Source organism: Archocentrus centrarchus, chromosome 17 (assembly GCF_007364275.1).
Source record: "Archocentrus centrarchus isolate MPI-CPG fArcCen1 chromosome 17, fArcCen1, whole genome shotgun sequence".
NCBI lineage: Eukaryota > Metazoa > Chordata > Actinopteri > Cichliformes > Cichlidae > Archocentrus > Archocentrus centrarchus.
Genome location: NC_044362.1, coordinates 11,254,978 through 11,278,984, shown reverse-complemented (window position 1 = coordinate 11,278,984; position 24,007 = coordinate 11,254,978). Strand labels below are relative to the sequence as shown.

The window sequence follows — 24,007 nt, the reverse complement described above, 5'->3', positions numbered from 1 at the left end:
GCATTGCACGATTAAAATGGTACAAAATCAACTTGACTCTTGTGAAACTGCACTAATTTAATGACTGACAATGAATAACGAAGCGAGGGAATGATTTCTTGATGTGTTTGGGAATGTGGGGAATTCTACAAGAAGCAGATGAGTAATGTCATTTTGTCGCTATCTATAAACGTACAAAGAAAGTCAAGCTTTAAAATAAGATTTTATAACATTAAAAAAAAGCTAATTTTATGTGAATGTCAGCTGGCAAATCCCTAACAAGAGTCACAGGCTTAAAGATCGCAGCTCTTTGTGGCATTTGAGACGTTAAATATCACAGAAAAAGCTAATTAAAGTTGAGCTGGAGAAGAGGACGCGGTCACTGATGCAGCTGTATTATATCCTCACTTTTTCCAGCACAGCTGCTCGGTGTGCAGCTGCTGGCCTGCATCCAAACAGAAGCCTAAGGATTCAGGGTCCTTAGAGATCAGTGAGGTGAAATTGTTGTATTTACAATGTCTGGGTGGATGTGAATTTCTGGAGTATGAGAACATTAAGAAAAATATGTATATATGTTTTGGCTCACCATCACAGAGAGTGCTCTCTGCATGTGTAGCTTTCATTGGAAACAGTGGCATATGTATTCTTACTGTATGCTGTGCCACCTCAGTATGGCTTCTTCATATGCTCTTTGTTAAAAATGATGATCTTCCATTAGAGAAACCTAAAAAAAAATTAAGACTGGGAGTGCTGTATAATATTACAGAACAGTCTAGAAGTTTTTATTTTATTTTTTTCTGTGAGACCAGCAACTGCCTTGCAGTTGGTATTATAGAAATATTCACTAAACATTAGCATCTGCAAGAGAATAACAACAGCTTTTTTTAAAACCACATTAGTGAAGCTGGATTTCCAACTTGGTTGAGGGGGCATTTCCCCGGGGGCCCCAAATCCTGTGGTTTACTGTGTAACTGTTAGTTTAATGGTAATTGGTGGATTTTTAAAAAAAAAATGTTTGTGCATGGAATAAAAAATGAAATCCTAACAACATCAAGGAGGCCCTGCTTTTTACCTAATCCATTGGCCCAGAGCCAACCTGTGTCAAAAACAATTTTTGGAGCATTTATTCTTTCATATGATGTCATGTTTTCTGGGAACGTATTTTTCGAAATAGTTCTATTTAATCAAATAACCTCAAACTAAAGCAGAGTGGGCTTCCCAAATGTACGAACTCGTTGTGTTGGGGTCTTATGGCAAAATATAATGCTTTCGCCATATATAGTTGTGGATACATAGAGACAATAGGATACGCCCACATAATGAAAAGAGTGTGGGAATTTAAACTCATGTCAGCAGTGGCCTATAGCTCAGCTTTGCCCCGGGGGCCTCTTGGTGGGTGTGGATGAGCCAGGTTTGCACACATATACAGTAGCTAATTCTGATTCATATCTGAGCTGCTGACAAAGAGAGAGAGAAAAAAAATGTCAGAAAACAGATTGACAACCTTTCCGATACAGTTGGGCTGTTTTTCATGTATTTAATATAAAGAGTCTATCAGTTGTCAAATTACTCAGGATTGATAGTTTTTAATATGATATGTGCTGCAAATCCTGCAGCAGAGCCTTTTGGGTTCATTTGTGAGGAAGCTGATTCAAATGCACCAAGCGGGTCGTTTACAAATCCTGGGATTGTTTGTTTTTTGGGGGGAAAAAAAAAAATCAATGGGGAAAAGGGAAATTAGCTTATCTGCGGGGGTCTTTTTGCATTTCTCTCGTACTCAGCTTCTTGTTTTTCTTGTGGAGCGTGTGCCAAGTTTTTGATTTTACAAACAGATGCAGGAAGCAATAACCTGAAGTCTGAAATGATAAATGATTCTCGGAAGTGGTGTTCCATCATTTCTTCGTACACTAATCCACATGTGGCAGATAAGTTTACTAAATTTCTCTGGGCTCTGGCATTGAACGAGTGCAGGATTCTCTTCACACGTTTCTGCACTAGCACATGTGATACAACAATAACACATTAAAAAAAAAGTTCAAAAACATGCAATTTTATGTTTTTCTGATAGGATTCTAGCTGCTCAACAGTCCTGTGTCTATTGTTAACCACTACACCACGGAGACACCAGCGGCACGGCTGCCTCCTTAGTCTGGACCCTCAAGTGTTTCGTACTCAACACACACGCGTTAGTAAAACAAAGAATTTTCTGTTGTATCTTTACTGAAGAAACCAAAGTACAAAACACAAAGAAAATCTTGACCTTTCTAATTTAACTTAATTTTACCACATAGTACAGTGTAGTGTAAGTCGAAAACTGTGTTGCTCTTGGGACCAGTGACTTCCGGTGCCTTTTCCTCATTTCCTACCAATATACAAAAACCTCATAACATCATAACCAACAAATTATTCTACAAATTAGTCACTGATTACCAATCCTATTGCAAACAGAATTACTTATAATTACCAAATTTGTATTTCCAAACATATATAACTATTTCAAAAAATGGCTACAACAATTAGTATACTATTAAGCATTAGACAAGTAGGCTATTGGACAGTTTAACATTTAACCTGCTGATAGCAGCAAAGGAAAAGTCAAGAGATTTCCAAGTGATCCTAAAAAAATATCTTCAGGAAATGTCTTAGCGGTGCATTGGTTCAGTGGCTAGCAAACTCGGCTCACAGCAAGAAGGTCGTGGATGTGAATCCATCAGCCAGCTGAGATCTTTCTGTACAGTTTGCATGTTCTTCCCCTGTATCTGCATGGGTTCTCTGTGGGTATTCCAGCTTACTCCCACAGTCCAAAGTCCAATTTCTAAATTGATCACAGGTGTGAATGTGAGCATGAAAAATTGTCCGTCTCTGTGTTAGCCCCGTTAAAGTCAGGCGACCTGTTCAGGGTGTAACTCACCTCACGCCCCATAACAGCTGGGATAGGCTCCAGCTCCCATGCAACTGTGAATTGTACAAGCGGTTAACAAAACATGGATGGATGATTGGCTGGAAATTTTATAGTAATTCATCACATATGGACAATTCTATTAATACCTCAAACTTAATGTTAGTGCCTGAGGAAGTCTTCGGGGACCACAAACGTCTGGACAAAACAGTAGTTCAGATAATTTTTTTTAGTCCAAAGCAGTGAACATTCAGATAATACTGCCATCCACAGAGCCAAACTGCTCACTCAAAAAAACAGAATATATTTTATATAATAAACAATCAGGCTCCAGCCCCTTGCAACCCTGAATTAGTTAAGTGGAAGAAAATGGATGGATAAATGCATCACATTCAATCAAATGAATGATGAAAACCAGAAACTATTAGCTATTGTTCTGCCACCATATTTAGCCATTAGAACTAGACACACTGCTAAAAATGAAAAAGCATCACATCATCCATTTTCTAATATTTTACAAACTGCTGATCGAGTTGTGACCAGAGTCACTGGATCCTTGAGTTTATGAGCCACTTATTTAAAGAGTGTGAAAGGTTTTTTTGGAGACCTAATATTGTGTTGGTCTCTTTTTTGTTTCTGAAAAAGACCTGACCCGTTAAGGCATGGACTCCACTAGACCCCTGAAGGAGTGCTTTGGTATCTGCACCAAGATGTTTGCAAGAGATCCTTTAAGTCCTGGAGGCTGTGAGGTGGGATCTCCATGGATCGGACTTGTTTGTTCATCACATCCCACAGACGCTCAACTGGATTGAGAGCTGGGATATTTGGAGGGCAAGTCAACACCTCAAACTCATTGTTGTGCTCCTCAAACCATTCCTGAACCATTTTTGCTTCGTGGCAGGGCACATTATCCTACTGCAAGAGGTCACAGGTCACAGGTACATAGGCTGCAACAATGCTTAGGTAGGTGGTACGTGTCAAAGTAACATCCACATGGATGGCAGGACCCAAGGTTTCCCAGCAGAATATTGCCCCTGCTGACTTCCCTTCTTCCCATAGTGCATCCTAGTGCCAGGTGTTCCCCAGGTTTCATATGCACCTGGCCAGCCAAATGATGTAAAAGAAAATGATTCATCAAACCAGGCCACCTTCTTTCATTGCTCCATGATCCAGTTCTGATGTTCATGTGCCCATTGTTGACGCTTTCAGCAGTGGACGAGGGTCAGCGTGGGTACCCTGACTGGTCTGCAGTCTCATACACAACAAACTGTGATGCTCTGTGTATTCTGACACCTCTCTATCAGAACCAACATGACATTTTTTGACAATTTGAGGTACAGTAGCTCGTCTGTTGGATCGGACCACACAGGTCAGCCTTCGCTCCCCATGCACATCACTGCACCTTGACCACCCAGGACCCTGTTCCTGGTTCACCACTGTTCCTTCCTTGGATCACTTTTAATAGATACTGACCACTGCAGACCAGGAACACCCCACAAGAGCTGCAGTTTTGGAGATGCTCTGACCCAGTCGAGCCATCACATTTTGGCTCTTGTCAAACTTGCTCAAATCCTTATGCTTGCCCATTTTTCCTGCTTCTAACACATCAACTTTGAGGACAAAATGTTCACTTGCTCCCTGATAAATCCCACCCACCAACAGGTGCCATGATGAAGACATAGTCAGTGTTATCCACTTCACCAGTCAGTGGCCATAATGTTATGCTTGATTGGTGCATTTATTTATATACATCATATTTCTCACTGTGAATTTGTATTTATTTTGTTCCATTATTGCATTTTCTATGACCCATGCATGTCTAGTTTTAAATAGACTTGCATTCAAGTGAATGTTTTCATTGTACAAATCTGATAAATATGTACCAACCTGTTCACAGTGGCAACATAAATGCAGCTTTCATGACCACAGGCCACACTTATGTGAGATTTATTCAGCAATTCAAATAGAATGAGTGAAAGGAAGCAAAATGGCCATTCAGTCCAATAATGGGGATGCATGAATGGGTTTTACTTGGATGGATTTGGATCTCTCTCTTTTCTTCTCTCTCTCTCAGATACACACACACACACACACACACACACACACACACACACAGACACACACACACACACACACACACACACAGGCTTCTTTCATTGATTGTGAGCTGTTGTTCACTCAAGAGGAAAACATCTCTCCCCTGCTTTTGTGCTTCTCTGCACTTAAGTCTCACAGAGATGTCCCTGAGCAAGATAAGAACAGAACATCAAGTTCCCAGTGTCCCTTTCATTCAGATTTTTTCTTTTCAGAAATTGTTATTGTACTACAGTGCCACCTTGTGGTACTTTTTGTTACATATTTCCTTTGTTTCAAAAAGAGCTCCTGCACACTAAAATTCAAGGTTAATGAAACATCATCGTCAAAAGGGATGAAAAGCATTACTCAGAAATATCCATCCATTTTCTTCCACTTATCCTTTTCAGGGTCACAGGCACCTATCCCAGCTGCCATATAGGGCAAGGGGCAGGATACACCTTGGACAGGTCACCAGCCTGTCACAGGGCTAACACAGAGACCATTCACACCCACTAACAGCATATCTTTGGACTGTGGGGGAAATCGGAGCACCCAGAGAAAACCCACACAAACACGGGGAGAACATGCAAGCTCCACACAGAAAGGCCCCGGCCAAGGTGGATCAACACAATCTCATATAGAAGTCATTAGCAGGACTCTGGAGAATTTGACTGCATACTGAGGAGGTAATTCAGCCATTTGATTCAGGTGTGCTGGATCAGGGAAACATCTAAAACTTGCAGGACACCGGCCCTCGATGCCTGGAGTTGCCCACCCCTGCCCAAGAGTCTCACAAAAGGCCTGTACACTAAACAGTAGCCAGTGGGTGTTTGAACCACACAATATTCTTGTCATTCAGCCCCTGACACAAAACCCTTGTGAGCAAAGTGTCCTCACCCTCCTTTCCTCCAAGCTGTTAAATGGACTCTGCACTTCAACCAAACACAGAAATTGTCTCGCAGCTTTACTGGGGAACCGAAAGGTTCATGTACAGGTCAAAATGAAACATGGTGCAGGTCACCCACCAAAGTAGATTTGAAAAAAAAGTCACAACACACACACACACACACACACACACACACACACACACACACACACACACACACACACACACCTTCTGATGACTTCTTTGTGTAACGCTAGTTCTGCAAAAAGGTCTGCAGTCCAGTCTTTTTCCTTTCTAGAAGCTCCTCATCATAGTTGTTTCTGATCCGGCGCTTAGGGGGCGGGGCTGGATGAAAGCTGTTTAAGCTGCATCAAGGCTGTGAGCAAAAGGGCAAAAACAGAAAAACAATCACTATGGCAACAATGTCAAAGCGTTGGTGGGTCATGATGCCACAAATGAAAGAACAATTGCAGTGAGGTCTGCATGCACTTAACAGAGTGTACTGAACAAATCAGACTGGCGTAACCCCTCCGAGGCCCTCACACTATCCTTCAGCTGTCTGAGATGGACCGCATATCAGTGAGCCACTCATACTCAGTGACAAGTGGAGAAACGTTTTACTGGTGTTAACTGATTAGCATAGATACTTGACCCCCTCGAGCCTCTCCGGGCTGCTCACAGCATGGCATTTCACCAGCTTATAATGGCTACTTCACTAAAATGTTGTTGCTGAGGTGCACGATGGCTTCTCGCCTCGTCACCGAGCCTGCAGAAGTCTGAGTAGCTTCTGAAGATCACCCAGCTGTCTCCTTGACTCCCTGTCACCAGGATTTTATAAGCCTACAGAACACATGCCTGCTGAATGACAAATAATAGACACAGGTACAAACTTGTACTGAGTGCCTTAGAAAGTTAAATGAGCAGCAGAATAGTACGACATGTCCTTTTACATTCTAATACAGCTATGCCATGTTTCCGTAAGTAACTGTAAATGCATTTTTTACTTACAGCTGGAATGAAGTATTTATAACATGTTAAGAAACTCTGTATAGTATATTTCACCCTTCCTCTCACAACAATCTGTAAATTGTAAATTTATTTCTATCACTGTTCTTTAGGTTTTCACTAACCCATGAGACAAAAGCAGGGAAAGCCATCTGATCCACCCACTTTCACTGAGAGTGGAGTAGTCTACTGTCTGGGTGTCCTTCAGTATAAAACTGAATGAGATGTCATTAAAAGCATTTCAGGAAGCAATGCTGCTCAGTTTGTCAGTCAGCCTCACATCTTTATTTAGAAATTCCCTTCTTATTTCAGCCTTTTCTTTCTCTTTTGGCAGCCTGATTTTGAAATGATGTGGGTTCAGCTGGTGTAGTAGTTCCATAGTGTAGTAGTTTAGTAGTTTTCACATCTGCTTAACAAGTGAAAGAGCCCATTTTATTCCAAGAGGAGACACAAATCATTTTGTCATAAAAAAGTTGGTGACCCCTGGTGACAATGGGAGCAGGTGAAAGTTCCTCAGCATCAGCAGTTACAAATTCTGGAATATTTTTGTCCACTCAGCAAAATCAAGTGTCCTTTTCAAAAATCAAATGTTGTTTGAAATTGTGAAATTCAGCTAACAGTAATGTCATTTATATGACTAAAATGTAAAATTTCAACAAACCTTTATCCCAGTCTTTTAGGGTCTAGCCCATGTTGGAACATTACACAATTTGTTCTTGGCTCTTCTGCCTTGAACATGTGACTTTTACTCATTTTATTGTGCAGTCAACACACACACACACACACACACACACATGTAAAACTGTGCACTCTTAAAGATACAATGTGGGTGATGGTGCAATTTTGGTGAATATGAAATCCTTTTTTATTTTTTTTATTATTAAGATAAAGTTTTGCCTGCTGTCTGCAAGAAAAGCAGATCCCTCCTCTAAATCCTTACCGTGAACTTTGCCCTCTCCAAGATTTCATGGCCCAACACTGTCAGAGTAATGGGTCTCTCCACCTGTTTTCACCTCTGCACTGTGTGGATGACCCGTCCATCGCACTGCCTCTGGGTCTACCACAAGTCTCATCTATAGTGGGACTTCCAGCTGCAGCACCCCAGGGTCCATCTCCTCTACTTTCAGGAGGTGAGGGCTCACAGTTTGCAGATGAAGAGCTGATATGTACGGGAGAAGCTTTCTTGTAACAGGACCTGCTCACTCTGAACCGGTCCACTGAAAAGAGGACTGGAACAAAAGCAGTAGCCATCTGCGGTGTTCTTAGTGAGATGCTGTAAACAGGCACATAAAGTGAATTAGAATAAACACAGGGACAACCACATGGACAAAGAGCATGGTAGTGTACTCATAGCAGATCAGTGCAAACACTCCCTGTGAGTGAGAGCTGCGGAAGTGAAGAACAACAGAGTCTCATATAGATCCAAGTTTTGTTTCCCCTTTTATCTGTGCAGGGACTGCCTCAAAGTCACAGGTGTGTTTTTGATGCTGGCTCATCAAAAACACAAGGGAGGCTGTGTGACATCGATGTGAGCAATAGTTAATCATGGTACCTGATTTACTGAAAGTCTGTTATTGGTTTCAGATTACAGAGGGACAGAAAGATATATGCTTCACGGTGTCTCATCCGACAAGACGGGAAAAGCACATCCTGTTTTCAGTAAACAATAAACCCCAACATCACACCCGTATAAAGGTCAGATTGACAACACAATATGTATATGTTCTATAAACTAACATTAACCACATAACAGATAATTATAACGTAAACTGAAATTTGGAGGGATCAAAAAATAAATACACTCCCCTCGAAAAGTACTGGAACAGTGAGGCTAATCCCTTTATTTTTGCTGTAGACTGAAAACATTTGGGTTTGACATTAAAAGATTAATATGAGCCAAAAGATCAACATCACAGCTTTTATTTCCAGGTATTTACATCTGGATCTGATACACAGTTCATGAAGGCACCTTTTGTCTGAAGCCACTCACTTTTCTTGTGAGCAACAGTATTGGAACAGAAACTTAAAATAGATTAAAATGAATGAGACTCAATATTTAGTTGCAAATATTTTACTTGCAATAACTGCATCAAACCTGCGACTCATCATGCATATGGGTATAACTTCATGCTTATAACATTACCTCCACTGTGTTTCACAGACGAGCTTGTATGTTTGGGATCACGAGCAGATCCTTTCTTTCTCCAAACTTTCATCTTTGTCTCATCAGGCCATAAAACTTTGTCCCAGAGTTTCTGACGCTTCTCTCTGTACTTCTTGGCAAATTCCATCCCGGCCTTCCTGCTCTTCTTCTTGCTAATTAGAGGTTTGCATCTTCTGGTGCTGTTGTGCTGTTACTTAGCACAACAGCGACAGCTTTCTTCTTCAGGGCATTTCAAAGAGTTGTACTGGCTATGGCCAATGTTTGTGCAGTGGTTCTGATTGATTTTTTTCTCTCAGCTTCACAATTGCTTGTTTTTCATCCATAGACAACTCTCTGGTTTTCATGTTGGTTACTGTTCTAGCTATAAATGCAGTCTGCACAGGCAAACCCCAAAATTGAAACTGAGCGTAGACATTCAGCGCTATTTATTGTTTGAATAATCAGTGGAACAAGACAGACCCAGGCAACAAAACACACCTGTCAGTCACATGTTTGAATACTTTTGTTCACAAGAAAATTGGGTGGCTTCAGACAAAAGCTGGTATCTTTTGAACTGTGTATCAGATCCAGATGTAAATACCTGGAAATAAAAGCTGAGATGTTGATCTTCTGTCTCATATTAATCTTTTGATGGTAAAGCCAAATATTTTCAGTCTACAGCAATATTAATAGGTTTGACCTCACTGTTTCAATACTTCTGGAGGAGAGTGTACCTAAAAATTATATAAAACAAACAATAGAGCTTATTAAGACATCGTGCATCTCATTGCTGATTTTATTCTGGTCTTATTGAACAGACTTTACACATACTCAATCTCTGTTTGTATAAGATCCTCTTAAATTCTGCCATCAGGATGTCTAAAATGACACTGAAAAATTTAACTGGACACAGCTACTAAAAGGGGAAAGATGATCTCATAATCACATGACATGGACCACTATATTTTGACATGTATTTAGCATCAATATATCTGTCAAAAAGCCCCTCTTTGGGGGAATTCCCGCTGCTAAAAAAAAAAAAAAAATCCCAGTATTACCAATAGGGTTCATGCCGTGGAGGCGTGTCTGTGTCTTTCAGGGTTTCAGCGAAACTGAAATAAATCGTGGTTTGAAAGCTCGTGTTTTTTTTTTTGTTTTGTTTTGTTTTTTTGGGGGGGGTGGGGGGGTATTTTAACAAAGTGCCTCCCCGGTGCAAACAGTCTCATTCATATTTGAATTCGATATCTGAATGCGCTCAGAAGACTGCTTGAAAAAAATGGGGCCAAGCGTCTGAAGCCTTTAAAACCTACTTTCCTGAACGCACCTCGTAAAAGCCGGAAGTGTGTCGTCATTAGCAACAACAAACGCACCCGCTTAAATGACCGCGGAGCTCAGCTGCGCGCTCTCGTTGTTTCGCTTTGACTGATGCGCACATTTAGTTTGTAGCCGCTGGGTGAGGGACAGCTGACGACGGTAAACTACCGCGTTGTTTATCAGCTGCTCGCTTACTGCTCTCGTCCTCCGCAACATTAACGTTAGCTTAGCATTGCTAACAGTGCGCTACGTTGTGGCATGCATGTGAATGGGAGCGCTGTTCCTCTTTGCGTGTACCAAAAGAGGTAGTTCTGCTTTTATCGGCCAGCCCAGTGGATGATAAATCCTCAGAGACTTTCCGTAAAACACTCACAAACTGCTATGGAGCCGACAGCGGGCTGTGTGGACATAGGCAGCCTGACCAGCACCTTGCCGGTGATCCCCCAGAATAAGCTGACGGACCTGTACTACCTGAGCGGAGGGGGCTTCGGCACCGTGTTCAAGGGGAAGCACTCCGACTGGAGGACCACTGTGGCCGTCAAGTGCCTGAAGCTCGACTCTCCTGTTATAGAGAGGTACCCTGCACCGATCAGACCACTCCACGTAACAATCTAGGTCACTGAAAATAAATTTGAACCACTGTAGATTTAAAGGTGAGACTACTAAGGGAAAAACTTTGTGTTATTCCGGGATGGTACAGTAAAGTCAGCCTGAACTTATTCAGCAATAACAAACAGCTGTCTTAGCTGCAAGACTTGAACTGATCTGAATCAAATATGAGGCCTTCCTGTGCGTTTTAATGAAATGTGTCCAACGTGCTCCAGCAGGTTTTTCATCATAATAAAAAAAAAAAAAAAAAGCTGAAGCGAGTCTGTGTGTAGACGCTGTCTCTGACTTCCTCCTGTTCAGGTGGACAAACTCAGAATTTCATAAATCTGAGCTTCCCAATATTGAAAAAAATACACATTATTTATTTTGGGGGGCATGCAACAGTACCACTCTATGTAATGATAGGTCCACCTTTTTAAGGTAAAATTCTTAGGCTTGTTCCACAATGCTCAGTGTATCACAACATCAGCAGACCAGTCAGAACTGGATTTCAGATACTGACACATTAGCAGATGTTGGCCGCCCATTCTTGTTACTTCTAAATTATTAAGTGACAAAATGTGCATACACCAGGACTCCATACTGACTCTGATTTGGTATTTGTGGGTCAGCTCAGGTCCACACATTTAACATATTCTTCTGTGTTATTGAGAATTTCAACAAGATCAGATTCAACTTTCTGATTATTTGGATTACATTTCTTAAAGTATTGGATCTTAAATATTACCTTAGTTCACTATCAGTGAAGTTCTGCCAGTGCTTAAGTTTTGTTTATTTACTCTGTCTCCGGCTGTGTTTCAGAGAGAGGAACTGCCTGCTCAAGGAGGCGGAGGTGCTTCACAAAGCCAGGTTCAACTACATCATCCAGATCTTTGGTATCTGCAATGAGCCCCGTATCTTCTGCATAGTCACAGAGTTCATGAGCAATGGATCTCTGGACCGGTTGCTCCACGAGGTAGCTCATCAAGTTCACTTCCTATCAGTAGGAGGTCTTCTAGTCTGAACATCAAACTCCTAAATGAACCATATAGATTGCCATTAACTGACACCAAAGTTTAGGTAGCTAGTGTTGACTGATCTCACAGCTACATGCTGAACATACTGAAGATTTTATAGTCATTATATTTGGATTTTTGTTTCCAAAATGAATCTGCTAAGGGAGTCCTGTGGTTCTGTTGTGTTTCTCTCTTGTGTATCACTCGCCATGTGAACTCGCCCTGTTTCCTGTCAATGAAACCTAAACAAAAGTGAAAGCTAAAGGTAATTAGTCTCCGATGAAACTGAAAGACACTAAGGGAGGCAGACAGCTGTGCTCAGGGGGAATTCCCAGTGGTTTGAGTGTAGTCATTTTTTCAGTCTTTATTTCAAGCTCTTGCATCGTTTTGTACTTTCACCTTAGTAAAACCCACATTTCCCTCTTTTATTAGTACCTTTGTTACATCTTTAACCCTTGTTTGTCATCTCTGCCGTACAGAAGGACACATACCCTCTGCTGGCCTGGCCTTTGCGTCTGAGGATTCTGTATGAGATTGCTCTGGGGGTTAACTTCCTTCACAACATGAACCCACCCCTCGTACATCATGATCTAAAGACGCAGAACATACTGCTGGATGGTGAATTTCATGTTAAGGTATGTGTCAGAAGTACGAGCTGCATGCAGAATAGGAAAAACTGTCTGCTTTATTTAAAAAAAAAAAAAAAGTAACCTGAAACTGTGTCAGTTGGTTTGGAACCGCTGTAACAAAAGTTGAGACTGTTTATGTTCATGCAGAAACCAAAAAGTAGAGAAGTGCTACAAACCCAATGTACTGTTTATCCATTGTTTTGTTTTTTAAATACAGGATTTTATTAGGATTTTCCATGAATTCAGTGATCTTATAAAAGTATATGTGACATTTTTCAGTTTGTTTTAGACTAAATTTATTGGCATAATTAAAGTGGACCTATTATGATCATATCAACTCCATATTTTTGTTTGCTACTATAGTAGCTTTGCATGATTCGCTGTTCAGAATATGTTTGGCTTTGGTGTAGCCCCACACTTCATCCACTATCTGAAACAAGCTCCTGTCCTCTAAACTTTCTGATTGGCTGCCCCTCACAAACAGAACATTTGAACAGCAGCTGGGTGGTGCTTCTCTGCTCACAGCCTCAGCTGTGTGCATAAGATGACTGAAGGATATCCGCTCTCACTGATATCATAACAGAGCCAATGGTGTGATTTAAAAAAAAAAAAAAAAAAAAAAACTCCCTTAAAAAAAGACTATTTCAGGCAGCCACCATTGTAACAGGAAATAAGAAAGGCATAATGGCTTCCCTTTAGGTATCTAATATTATAGGAAATGCTCTCCTCACTGCCAAATTATCCCACTACATTTTTTCCACCTTATTTGCCAGGAATTCATTCTAGTGATAAAATGTAAAAACATGCTGCTGTTGTCTTTCTAACTTTCTGCTGCTCTCCAGATTGCAGACTTTGGCCTTTCAAAGTGGCGGCAGCTGTCTGTTAGTAGAGGCTCAGGGTCGAAGCCTGCTGAGGGCACAGTGATCTACATGCCCCCTGAGGAGTACGAACCATCCAAGAGCCGTCGGGCTGACGTGAAGCATGATATGTACAGGTAAGACCCCAAAACCCAGTAACTGTTATTTAGAACTGGGCTGGACAGTAATGTGCACTGTAAATTTGTAAACAGGCCAACTCTTGATGACCTAACTGCATTATTATAAACTCTGACAGGTTCCGTGTTTGTTCAGCATTTTGGGGAAATGAGGTTTTCCTGGCTGGCAAAGTGCAACAGAGTTCCTGCCTCAGATTGCATTGCTCGCATACCAAAAGAGAAGACTGTAGGGACCAGTGCCAAAGACTGAATCAGTCACGCCAGGCATAACCAGAAATATCTGCCGAGATCCAGGCTTTTGTCAGAAAAGGAGTTATGATAATTTGTCAGCTTTAAAAAAAACAGAACTCCACTTTCCTCTGTGGCTGAGTATGAATCTGTATGGAAATGTTGCTCATGCAGTCTTTGTAAATTTTGAGGAAGAGGTTAAGATTGGTGCAACAGGTCAATCAGTCATCACTCTTGAAAGTAATCCCTGTCGCTAGCTTTTGGCAACGAGCCGCAACCATGAGGGGGAATGCCAACTATACGCAATTAGAGACTCAGATTTTCCTTAAATGTTTTCCTCTTTGATTTTCACCTTCTAGCTATGCCATCATTATGTGGGAGGTGCTGTCCAGGCAGATCCCATTTAAAGGTAACTTCTTGTTTTGGGTTTTTTTCCCATGTCACACTCCTGCTTTTCTTTGATACATTGAAATTTGCCCCCTCCTCACTCTGTTTGAGTCACTAAGATGTGTGTGTTTATGTTCAGAGGTGACCAATGGCATTCAGATCATGTTCAGCGTGCTGCGCGGGTTGCGTCCTGACACCAGCCTGGAGAGCCTGTCGGGAGACATTCCCAGCAGAGAAACTCTTATCAATCTAATGACGGCCGGCTGGAATGCTAACCCAGATGAACGGCCTTCCTTCCAAAGTATGCTCATGCAAGTAACCTCAGTCCACACCCTTGCTGGTTCGACTCGTCGCAGCTTGAGATTACTAACATTTTTCATAGCATTGAAATAGCTAACTTCCTTTTGCATAATTGAAACTTGTTTGATCACTGAAGCCTCATATTTTTCATAAAATATGAGGCTTCACTAAAGTGGAAGTTCAACACTGGAGTATAGTGGGAATGATATTTGATGTAATCAGCTGTGAACAAGAGAAGTTTCTGGTCTGACCTTCAGATAAGGCTGCTGATACAGCCACATAAGACAAAATGTGAAAGTAGTTCTTTGTCACATCTTTGGCTGGATTTAGCAGTGTGATGCGTTTCCTGCCATTTCAGTGTGTTTAATTGAGCTGGAGCCCATGGTGCGGGTGTTTGACGAAATAGAATTCCTGGAAGCTGTGCTACAGATCAAAAAGTCAAAGGTCAGTCTTTATATTTCTTCTTTATGGCGGGGGGGGGGTGTCATCATTGTCGCACCCAAAAGGTCACACAGACAATATTTTCTTTTTAGAACTATTCAGAAAGCTCACAAAAAATTTGAATTTCCTCTGATCCATAGAGTGTATCCATCAGTGTATCCTCAGGCATGTCAGTTTGCAGTGAGAGAAATCTAGAGTAACTGGTTTGAGGCAGACTGCGGCTCAAAGTATGACTTCAGTTTCCTGAGAATCTAACTGTCACTGTAATTATGGCGATAGTTTGTTTTTTGTTTTAGTTTTTGTTTGTTTTTTAAACCCCTCAGCAGAAAAGGCTGAGGGGGTATTGTCATCAACCTGCTGGGACAGGCAGGCACTGGCAGCCAACTTTCAACACTGTGAACACGATAACTCGAACAAGGTCACATAGGATTTCCAAATTGATACCATGGATGTGTCTGCTTAAAATCTCGGAAGAGTTCGAATCCCGGCAACCTTGAGCCGAGCTTGACCTTGAGATGTCAAGTTTTCAGAAAATCTTATGAATGGGATAACTCACGAAGTCACATAGGATTTTCAAATTGATCCCATAGGTGTATCTACTAAAAGTTTGATTTTGGGTGACCTCGACCTCAAGGTCAGAGGTCAAGTTTACTAAAGTTTGTGAACACAGTAGCTTGAGAAGGAGGTCACGTAGGAATTTTTTATTTTTTTTTTTAAACTGTTCCAAAGGTGTATTTCCTCAGGAAGGATATCATATAGGCTACTCTTACTGATAGCTGAGCTGCATCACTGTTTGGTCATGTATACCATCATAACAATGCAGGTAAGAACATAGTGTGATTAAGAGAGCATTCAAGTCTTAATGAATTAAGCTCTCTTCTGGTGACAGGTGTTTCAGGCAGGGATTTTTTGTTTTATTGTATTTAAGCGAAGGTTACTTAGTTTTCCCAATAAAAAAATTTGACTTGGGGGGGGTCAGAAACTGACCCAGCAGGGTCACCCAAAGCGAAGCTTCTTTCAGGCTTAGTAAAGTAACAGTTCTTATTTACTTATGGGGTGGGACGGACATGTTTTTATTTCCTGCATGCACTGATAAACATGTCAGTTATAGTCCACAGTATAGTTAAATCTTAAACACCTGGCAGTAGATATAAAAGAAACAGTAACACAAAAATTGCTGCTTGGTCATTAAAGTTCACAAAGCACTGTGGTGTCAGTTATTGCATATGGACTGATCATGTATATCACCTCCCATATGCCAAGAACCTTCATCGTTTTCAGCCTGAAAACATTTAAGTATTCTTTTGTGATGAAGATCATGTTTCATGTTTGAAGTAAAATATCACACAGCTAATGTACTATTACTGATTTATCTTTTCATTTTATGACCACCCAGCAAAAATGGCATCAAAAAGTTGTTTCACTTACAAACAGCCAGGCCTTCTGGGATGGATAAAACGGGTCTAAGAATTTTCTGGTTGTAATGATATAGCTCAGTGTTATTTCCATTGCATATAACATATAAAAGCTAACGTGTTATTGAGTTGAGTAGAATATTAGTCAAAAACCCCTATAACCACAAAGGAATGTCCAGCTATAGCTTACCATAATAATGCCAGTCACAGAAAGTCACAGTGTTCTCAGTGGTTTATATTTATTATATTTTAGCATTTCTTATTCCTGGTTCGTTCTTAGTCATTTGCTTTCGAATTGATATGGTGAATAAAGCCACTGAGGCTCATATACACCCCATTCAGATTTACTGAGACCTGGTAATTATGTGTTTGAGAACTTCGAGGGGATTCGTGCCACCTTAAAGATTTTGCTGCCAGGAGGCTGAGGGGTAGAACTGGCAGACGACAGTATTTTTCATATTTATGGCTGTGACACATTTGTTTTTAATAATGTAATGCTGACTTCATTCAGTGCACGTGTGTGCGTGTGTGCGTGTGTGTGTCTGTGTGTGTGTGTGCGCGTGTGTGTGTGTGTGTGTGTGTGTGTGTGTGTGAGAGAGAAGCTATAAACTGTTGATAGTTTTACAGCTAGTAATGAGCACTAAGTGCATCACCTAAAGTGTCATAAAATCTTTTCTTTTTTTTTTTTTTTCTTTTTTATAAAAAAAGTCTTTTCTTTAATTGTGCGGTGGGTCCCTAAACTAAACAGTTTATCACAGCTTGAATGGATCAGCTCTTCACCTTTTCATATGGATTGGAAGGAAAATGGCAAAAAAATTTTAAAAAAAAGGAGAAGAAGAAACAAATACACTGTGACCTTTTGGGGAGTCCAAACTTGATGCTTTCTCTTGACATTTAGCAGTTAGGAAACAGAGACCGAAAGGCAGCAGGGCCCTGACAGACTCAAACTGGGGATGCTGTGGTGCATGGGCACTAAACAGTTTAGTGTTTTTGCTCAGTAAATGAAGGCATGCACCAGGGATTATTAACATTACATACACTTATTATTCTTAGTCATATGGATATGGGGACACCCCACCAAAAAAAAAAAAAAATATTCTGAATATCCAACATATTAACTCAAGTGATGCAATGTAAATGTTGAATTCTATGCAATTTGGGGCAGTTTGAATTGCACTGTGACTCAGAGAGAATTCTTAAACCTGACAGTTTCCCTTCAGCATATCCTTCCTCTTTATAGTTTCAATTACTAAAGACACATTTCAGTCACAGTACAATATAGAAAGCAAAAATGTTTAAACTGAGAAAATGTACCATGTAAAGGGGGGGATCAGATTTTGCAAATAACTGCAACAACACATCTCCAAAAAGTAAAGTAAGTGGCACTAAAAAGAAATATTTAGGTTAACTGGCAACAGGTCAGCAAGATGGCTGGGTGTCAGAGAATCTGAAGAAATCTGTGTGCAAAGGGACAAGGCTGAAAAATCTGTGTTGGACACCCGTGATTTACAGGCCCATATTAAACTCAGCCAAACACTGTAGGATTCAAATGTTCCTCTCACAATTTATTGTTGGTATTTGGAGAACAGGTTTTAAATTCACATATGCAGGATGATCCTTTAGTACAAGCAGCACCAGAACATCCCATGGAAAGCAAAAGGTGGATCTAGGCCAACCTTTTATTTTCTGTTTTGAATCCTCATTTTTGTCTTTGGCGTCGTGGTTGGGACAAAGCTAATGAAGTAGGGAGCATCATTAGAATGTTTGTATGGAGCCAGATTGAAGTGGCTATCAAGGAAAAGCAGTTTTTGATGCTTCCCGTATTGGGTTAATTTTTTTTTAGGACAAGTGAAGTTAATATTTAACTGTGTGGTCAGATATTCCAGCACACTCATTCTCCCTCAATTGTCTGACACAGTTTCGTGGGAATTTTTGTAAATATAATCCTTCCTTTCACTGTTGTGTGGAATTTTTTTTTTCTGTGTACTTTTTTACTAAAGGACTAAGAGTTTAAGTATATTGAATTTAACCCTTTTCTTAGCTAAAATGTTGTTGTGCCCTATTTTCTTTTTTTTTTCCCCCACTCCTCACACAGCTAAGATCAGGCTATTATTCAGCTCCAGCAGCCTGCCAGAAGAAGAGTGATGAGGAAACTTCGAGCATGCTGAAGGACAGACCCAACCAGTGGCCGGTCAGTATCCACTCATCACCTACACTGAGGATACACGTACCAGTAAAGATGACCTGTCTTCTGCATGATGAAAATGGTGACGTGGGGAAATGCAGTTCAACATAAAGTAAATATCACTATCTGTTCTGTCGCAGGAGGCCTCCACGTCAGGCTCAGGGTCCTGTTCCTCCCAGGACACAGACATATCTCTACCAGGCGCACTCTCCAGCAGCAACGCTGCATCCTCTAAACGTAAGGACAGCAACAGTGGTGTGACTTTAAACCCTATAAGAGCTCAGCTATAATGTGTTAGTCTTTATACAGCGTGGGCTTCATTTGGCTGCTGGACACATCACATTTCTTCTTCTGTTTTTCAGCTGTAGATTGCCTTTCATCGTTATTCACGCCTCATAGTCTGGAGTCTCCAGAGTCTTTGAAGGACTACTGCGTTGACAATAAACTGAACGGCTGGCAGAATGATTTAAACATACCCAACAAACCTGGCCTACCAACCCCTGAACATGAAACAAAGCTGTTTAACCTCTCCCTCAAACCACAGCCTCATCAACAAGGTACAAGAAGTTAAAGTGTGCACCTGTCTGTGTGTGGATGTGTGGTCCTGTGTCCTGTTTTCAAGTCTTTGTGGTAGACAAGAGCATAGAGTCATGTGGGAGAAAGTACAGGCCATGATTCACTAGCTTGTAGCATCACCTTCTGCAGGAATAATTTGAAGTACTTATTTTCTCTCAGATCTTTGTGGAGGTATTTTTGGCCCACTCTTCTTTACAGTGTCGCTTCAGTTCATTGAGGTTTGCGTTCATTGAGTCCTACCACAGCTTTTCAGTCAGGTTGAGGTCTGGACTTTGATTCTTTTCTTTTTCAGCCATTCTGTTGTAGATGAGCTGCTGTGTTTGGGATCATTGTCCGGTTGCATGACCCAATTTCAACCAAGCTTGAGCTGTCAGAGGGCTCTTTGCTCTTGAATACTTTGGTATACAGAGGAGTTTATAGTCAACTCAATACCTGCCAGCTGCAAAACAAACACAAATCATCACCACCGTGCTTGATGGTGTTTGTGCTGATATGCTGTGTTTGATTCTCACCAAACCTGCTTCTGTGGCCAAACATCTCCACTCTGGTCTTATCTGTCCAGAGGACATTGTTACAGAGGCCTTGTGGTTTGTTCAGAGGCAACTTTGCAAAACTAAGCCATGCATGTTTTTTAGAGAGAGGTGCTTTCTCCTGACAGCCCTTCCAAGCAAGTCGTACTTGTTCAGTATATATATATATATATATATATATATTTTTTTTTTTTTTTTTAAACTGTCATGAACTTTACAGGCCTCAGTTAGCATGTTAAATATTAGAGTCTGAGATGTAGTTCTTGTGGGGGTTTTTGTAGTTTCTCTGAGCACAGCCTGGCCTTTTTGTAGTGACTTTCTTGGGATGTCCACTCCTGGGAAGATTGTGGCATTGTGTTAACACACATGTGAACGCTCCAGATCAGCAAACTGCCCAAATATCTGCTTATATACTTGGCAAGTGTACTTGATTAGCAGCACCCGGCTGCTACTTAGTCTCTTAATTACTATGAAAACTTTACTTTTCACAGTACCGTATGTGGTTCAGGACCTGCTTGTTCTGGTTGCACCTTTCTTTGTTTTCCTGGACACATGATACCTGTACTTTGTAGCAGTGATATCTTCTGTTGCTCTTCCAGAAGTTTGACTGTAGAGCGAACTCTTTGAAGCAATCTTGTGACGTCTGAATTTGTAAACAAATGACACTGTACAGCACATTAAAAGGGTCAGAATAATATTTAAAGCAAATTATTTCCCCCTAAAAAGAGATCAAATCAACATCATAGTGATGCTGTATCATTACTTTGTTCTTGACTAGTAGGCACTGATAGCAAACTGTGCTCCCATTCAGCTGATTAGTGTAACAACATGGATTTGTGAGCCATTTCTAATAACCTGCCGCCTAAAGGCAGTTTAATTTTGTACAAACCTTACAGTGTGCCTTGGATTGTTTCATTTTTTTAAATTTTTTTTTTGTGCAGAGTATATTTTCACCCTCACAGTAGTCTTCAAGGCATTTTGGTTTTGGTTTTCCCCAGTTATAACTCACTTCTCTTTCACTTTTCTTGCAGCAGATCACTCTCCTCCGCTGCAGCACTCTCCTCCTCTACAAGGCCCCATCTCTCACTGGATTGCAACACGACGTGAGGAAATTATCTCTCAGATGACAGAGGCTTGTCTGAACCAGAGCTTGGACGCTCTGCTGTCTCACTCCATGCTGATGAAAGAGGATTACGAACTGGTGATTAACCAGCCCACACGCACCGCCAAGGTTCGCCGGCTTTTGGACACCTGTGACAAACACAATGAAGACTTCTGCCGCATCGTCGTCCGCAAGCTGCGTGACAACAAGCAGATGGGCCTGCAGCCGTACCCGTCTGAAATCGGCTCCCCCGCGGCGACACCCAGCGCACCGCCGCCATCCATGTCCTACAATATCCCCAGGAAAATGTAGCGCCACACACAGCCAAGACTTCCACATAAGACTGTGCCCACTTTACACTACAACTAACTCTTTCTGATCCCATGGTCATCCAGACAGTTGCCACGGTTTAGACAGCCGGTTGAGCAACTAAAGTTACAGGTACAAAAACTGAAGTATCTGAAGGATCTTTAATCGCATCAACTTGAGATTGAAGGTTTTATTCTGTGTGGTTAGAATAAAAAAAAAAAACTTTAACTGAAGCAGTGATTATTTTTTTAATTTTATGGACTTCATGTGACAGTTTATTTATAGGCCCTTCCTTCTGAGTGAAAACAGGTTTTTCACTCTTTTTGGTCTCAATGCTATTACCTTTATGTAGGCCTGTGTGAGAGTGTGTATCAGTATTTGCAGAATGCAAACCTCATTTATTTGATGTGAGTAAAGGACAGGAGGACTGTTAACTGGAAAACCTACAGTATAAATAAGGTTTACCCCTTTTCTAACAATCTTATCTTCAAGTATCATGTATTTATGGGTTCTGGTCCTGTTTACGGTGTGAGTGAAGTGAGTGTGTGTAGTGTTATATTGAAGCACAAGGTCTACATAAAGTCTATATAAGTGTTACTTTAAATAAGTGTTCTTGAACTTTAACAGCTTTGCAAAGTTAAGAGGAAGAGTTGGACTGAGTTGTGACCCAGTGGTTAGACTGTATGGAAAGTTTTTCCTCCTCTTTTTATTGCTGAGCTAAAGAGAGTGACACGTCACAAAGCAAAGAGGAAGTTGAGTGTGTAATATAACACCCAGAAAGAGGCGCATGTGTGTGTGATGGGTAATTAAAAGAGGACCAAGACTATCCGTGCTCTCGTTTCTTTCAGTCTGTTCAGAGCTGAGATTCCAGATGAATTTCTCTTCTTTCAATCCAGCTGAGTTTCTCTGCAGTAGCATAAAAATAATCCAATACATGGAAATCCAGCCTGCTTTGCTTGTAGCGAACCTTCAGTTTCCATACGGGCTGCCCGCTCAGCTTCTTTTTCTTGAATTTGCTGTAGCTGTGCTGCCCAGTCTGCTGACATCAGCCACATCATGTTTGTAAAATGTCCGACACTGACCGCAAGGCAGAAACTGTTAGGTAAACTTGTGTAATTATATAAGAAAGAAGTACCAGTTTATCTGTACAAGTATTATCTTTGTCTGCCTCGGGGCTCTTTAATTCAGTCATATATTAAGCATATACTCTATATTCTTTCTACCAGAATATGCTGTAGTTAAACAGCAAATTGTTTCTGTTTTATTAGCAATTGTGTGTTTTGTGTTATAATAATAGTAATAATTATAATAATTATAATGGTTATAATTAAGTAATTGGACAACAGAAAGGGATGAAACAAAAAAATCTATTTCATGTGTTCCCAGTGTGACCTCTTTGAGTTGTTTTTGTTTTGTTGGTTTGTTTTAATTATTCCTTCAGGGTTGTGTCACGAAGGGCATCCAGAATAAAACTCTGTGAAATCAAACATGTGGCGCTACGTGCTGTGGCAACAACTTGTGAGAAGGGAGCATTAGAAAGTAGCTTCTGTTTCCCAAACAGTCCCAAACTGATTCTAAATAGTTGCATTGCTTTTGTTCATTGGTGAATAATTTGTTTTGGTGTGTATGTTGTGCGCATGTGTGCCTTTTTATTACGAGCCTTGCTGCCCTCAGCACTGCCTTCACTTCCTCAAATAGGTGCTTAAATTGCAATATTATAGCTGTGGCTTTGGCTGTCAGAACAAACTCTCGTTACTGTTTTTGTGTTCAGATTCTGTGTCATTCAGTCCAAAGTTGACCACAGTTCAGTGAAGGTCTGAGTCACACGGTGGGAAATGAGCCACAGCAGGTTATTCTTTGTAAGACATTGTTACAGCAACATGTACCCAAATGACAAAATGTAATTTAGATTACAGCAGAAAAGCCGAGCAAGGTTGAAATGCTTCCATATGTTGAACTTGTATTGTCTTTGGTTACTGTGCCTCATATTCTGCTTCTGGTCTCACTCCATTTACATGCAAAAGCCTTTTACATGCATATCAAGCAAAGCTGAGTAAAACTGCTACAAACGAGATAGCGGTATGTATATGTTGTTACATATTTTCTACTGTAGACGATCTGTTTATGTCCAAAGACATGCAATTAGTGGGGTTATGTTAATTGGTCATTCTAAATTGCTCGTAGGCATGAATGTGTGAGTGGTTGTCTGTGTCTCTGTGTTAGCCCTGCGACACCCCCCCTCCCCATGACCCTAAATTGGAGAAGCAGGAGAGAGTGTGTGCGTGTTAACCTCAACCTCATGCATTGTTTTTGTGATGTTTATTTAATATTCATAGGAATACCTTCTGTAAAACGCAGGGCTAATGTAGCACCTGTGTTATCATCAGCAGTTATGTTAGAAACTTCAGATCATGTGTAGCTGTGGTTTCAACTAGAATTTTTTTTTTTTCTTTTTCAGATATTGTGTCAAACTGCATTAAAATGTACTGTTTTTACTTCTGCCTGCTTCTCTTTATTTTGCATTATTAATTATAAGGGAACACTTGGTCCACATTTTGTTCTTTTGATGTTTCCATACATATGCTGCTGATTCATGTGCCAAAACCAACAAGGGACCACAATGCATATTGTTGTGAATAACTAACAGGGACCCAGAGGTACACTCGAGGACTGCATGAGAACACTGTCATAAAGGGATGGACATGATCAGCAACAATACTGAGGTTGGCTGTGGTGTGGTGAGGTTGGTACTAAGGGGACAAAGCGTGCCGAGAAAATATCCCCCACACTGTTAGAGCACCGCCACCTCCCTGAGCCGTTAATACAAGGCAGGATGGATCCATGTTTTCATGTTTATGCCAAATTCTCACTGAAATGACCTTTCTTCTGATGATTGATTGACCTTCAGCTGGTTTTCTTGATCATTTCTACATACCTAAATGAGTTGCTCCCATGTGATTGGCTGATTAGATATTTGTGTTAGCAAGCAGTTCAACAGGTGTACC

General features: G+C 40.9%; 1 protein-coding gene across 2 annotated transcripts; it reads left to right on the top strand.

Annotated features, from left to right (window-relative positions):
• The first annotated feature begins 10,335 nt into the window (after positions 1-10,335).
• On the top strand, positions 10,336-21,852 carry ripk2 (receptor-interacting serine-threonine kinase 2). Of its 2 annotated transcripts, none has more exons than XM_030751483.1 (11): positions 10,336-10,877; positions 11,713-11,866; positions 12,386-12,541; positions 13,378-13,529; positions 14,117-14,166; positions 14,284-14,445; positions 14,803-14,888; positions 18,396-18,491; positions 18,626-18,722; positions 18,848-19,042; positions 20,626-21,852. In XM_030751483.1, the coding sequence occupies exons 1-11, from the start codon at positions 10,639-10,641 to the stop codon at positions 21,003-21,005; spliced, it is 1,767 nt and encodes a 588-aa protein (XP_030607343.1). In that variant the 5' UTR covers positions 10,336-10,638; the 3' UTR covers positions 21,006-21,852. The 2 variants fall into 2 exon arrangements, with proteins under 2 accessions (XP_030607343.1, XP_030607342.1); XM_030751482.1 differs by having other exon boundaries at positions 20,623-21,852.
• Positions 21,853-24,007: the final 2,155 nt, after the last annotated feature.

Bases quoted from the DNA above. Each gene is read 5' to 3' on its own strand.
- ripk2 (XM_030751482.1), top strand. From the start codon at position 10,639: ATGATAAATCCTCAGAGACTTTCCGTAAAACACTCACAAACTGCTATG. The intron at 10,878-11,712 runs GTACCCTGCACC...GCTGTGTTTCAG, and splicing joins GACTCTCCTGTTATAGAGAG to AGAGAGGAACTGCCTGCTCA. The intron at 13,530-14,116 runs GTAAGACCCCAA...TTCACCTTCTAG, and splicing joins GTGAAGCATGATATGTACAG to CTATGCCATCATTATGTGGG.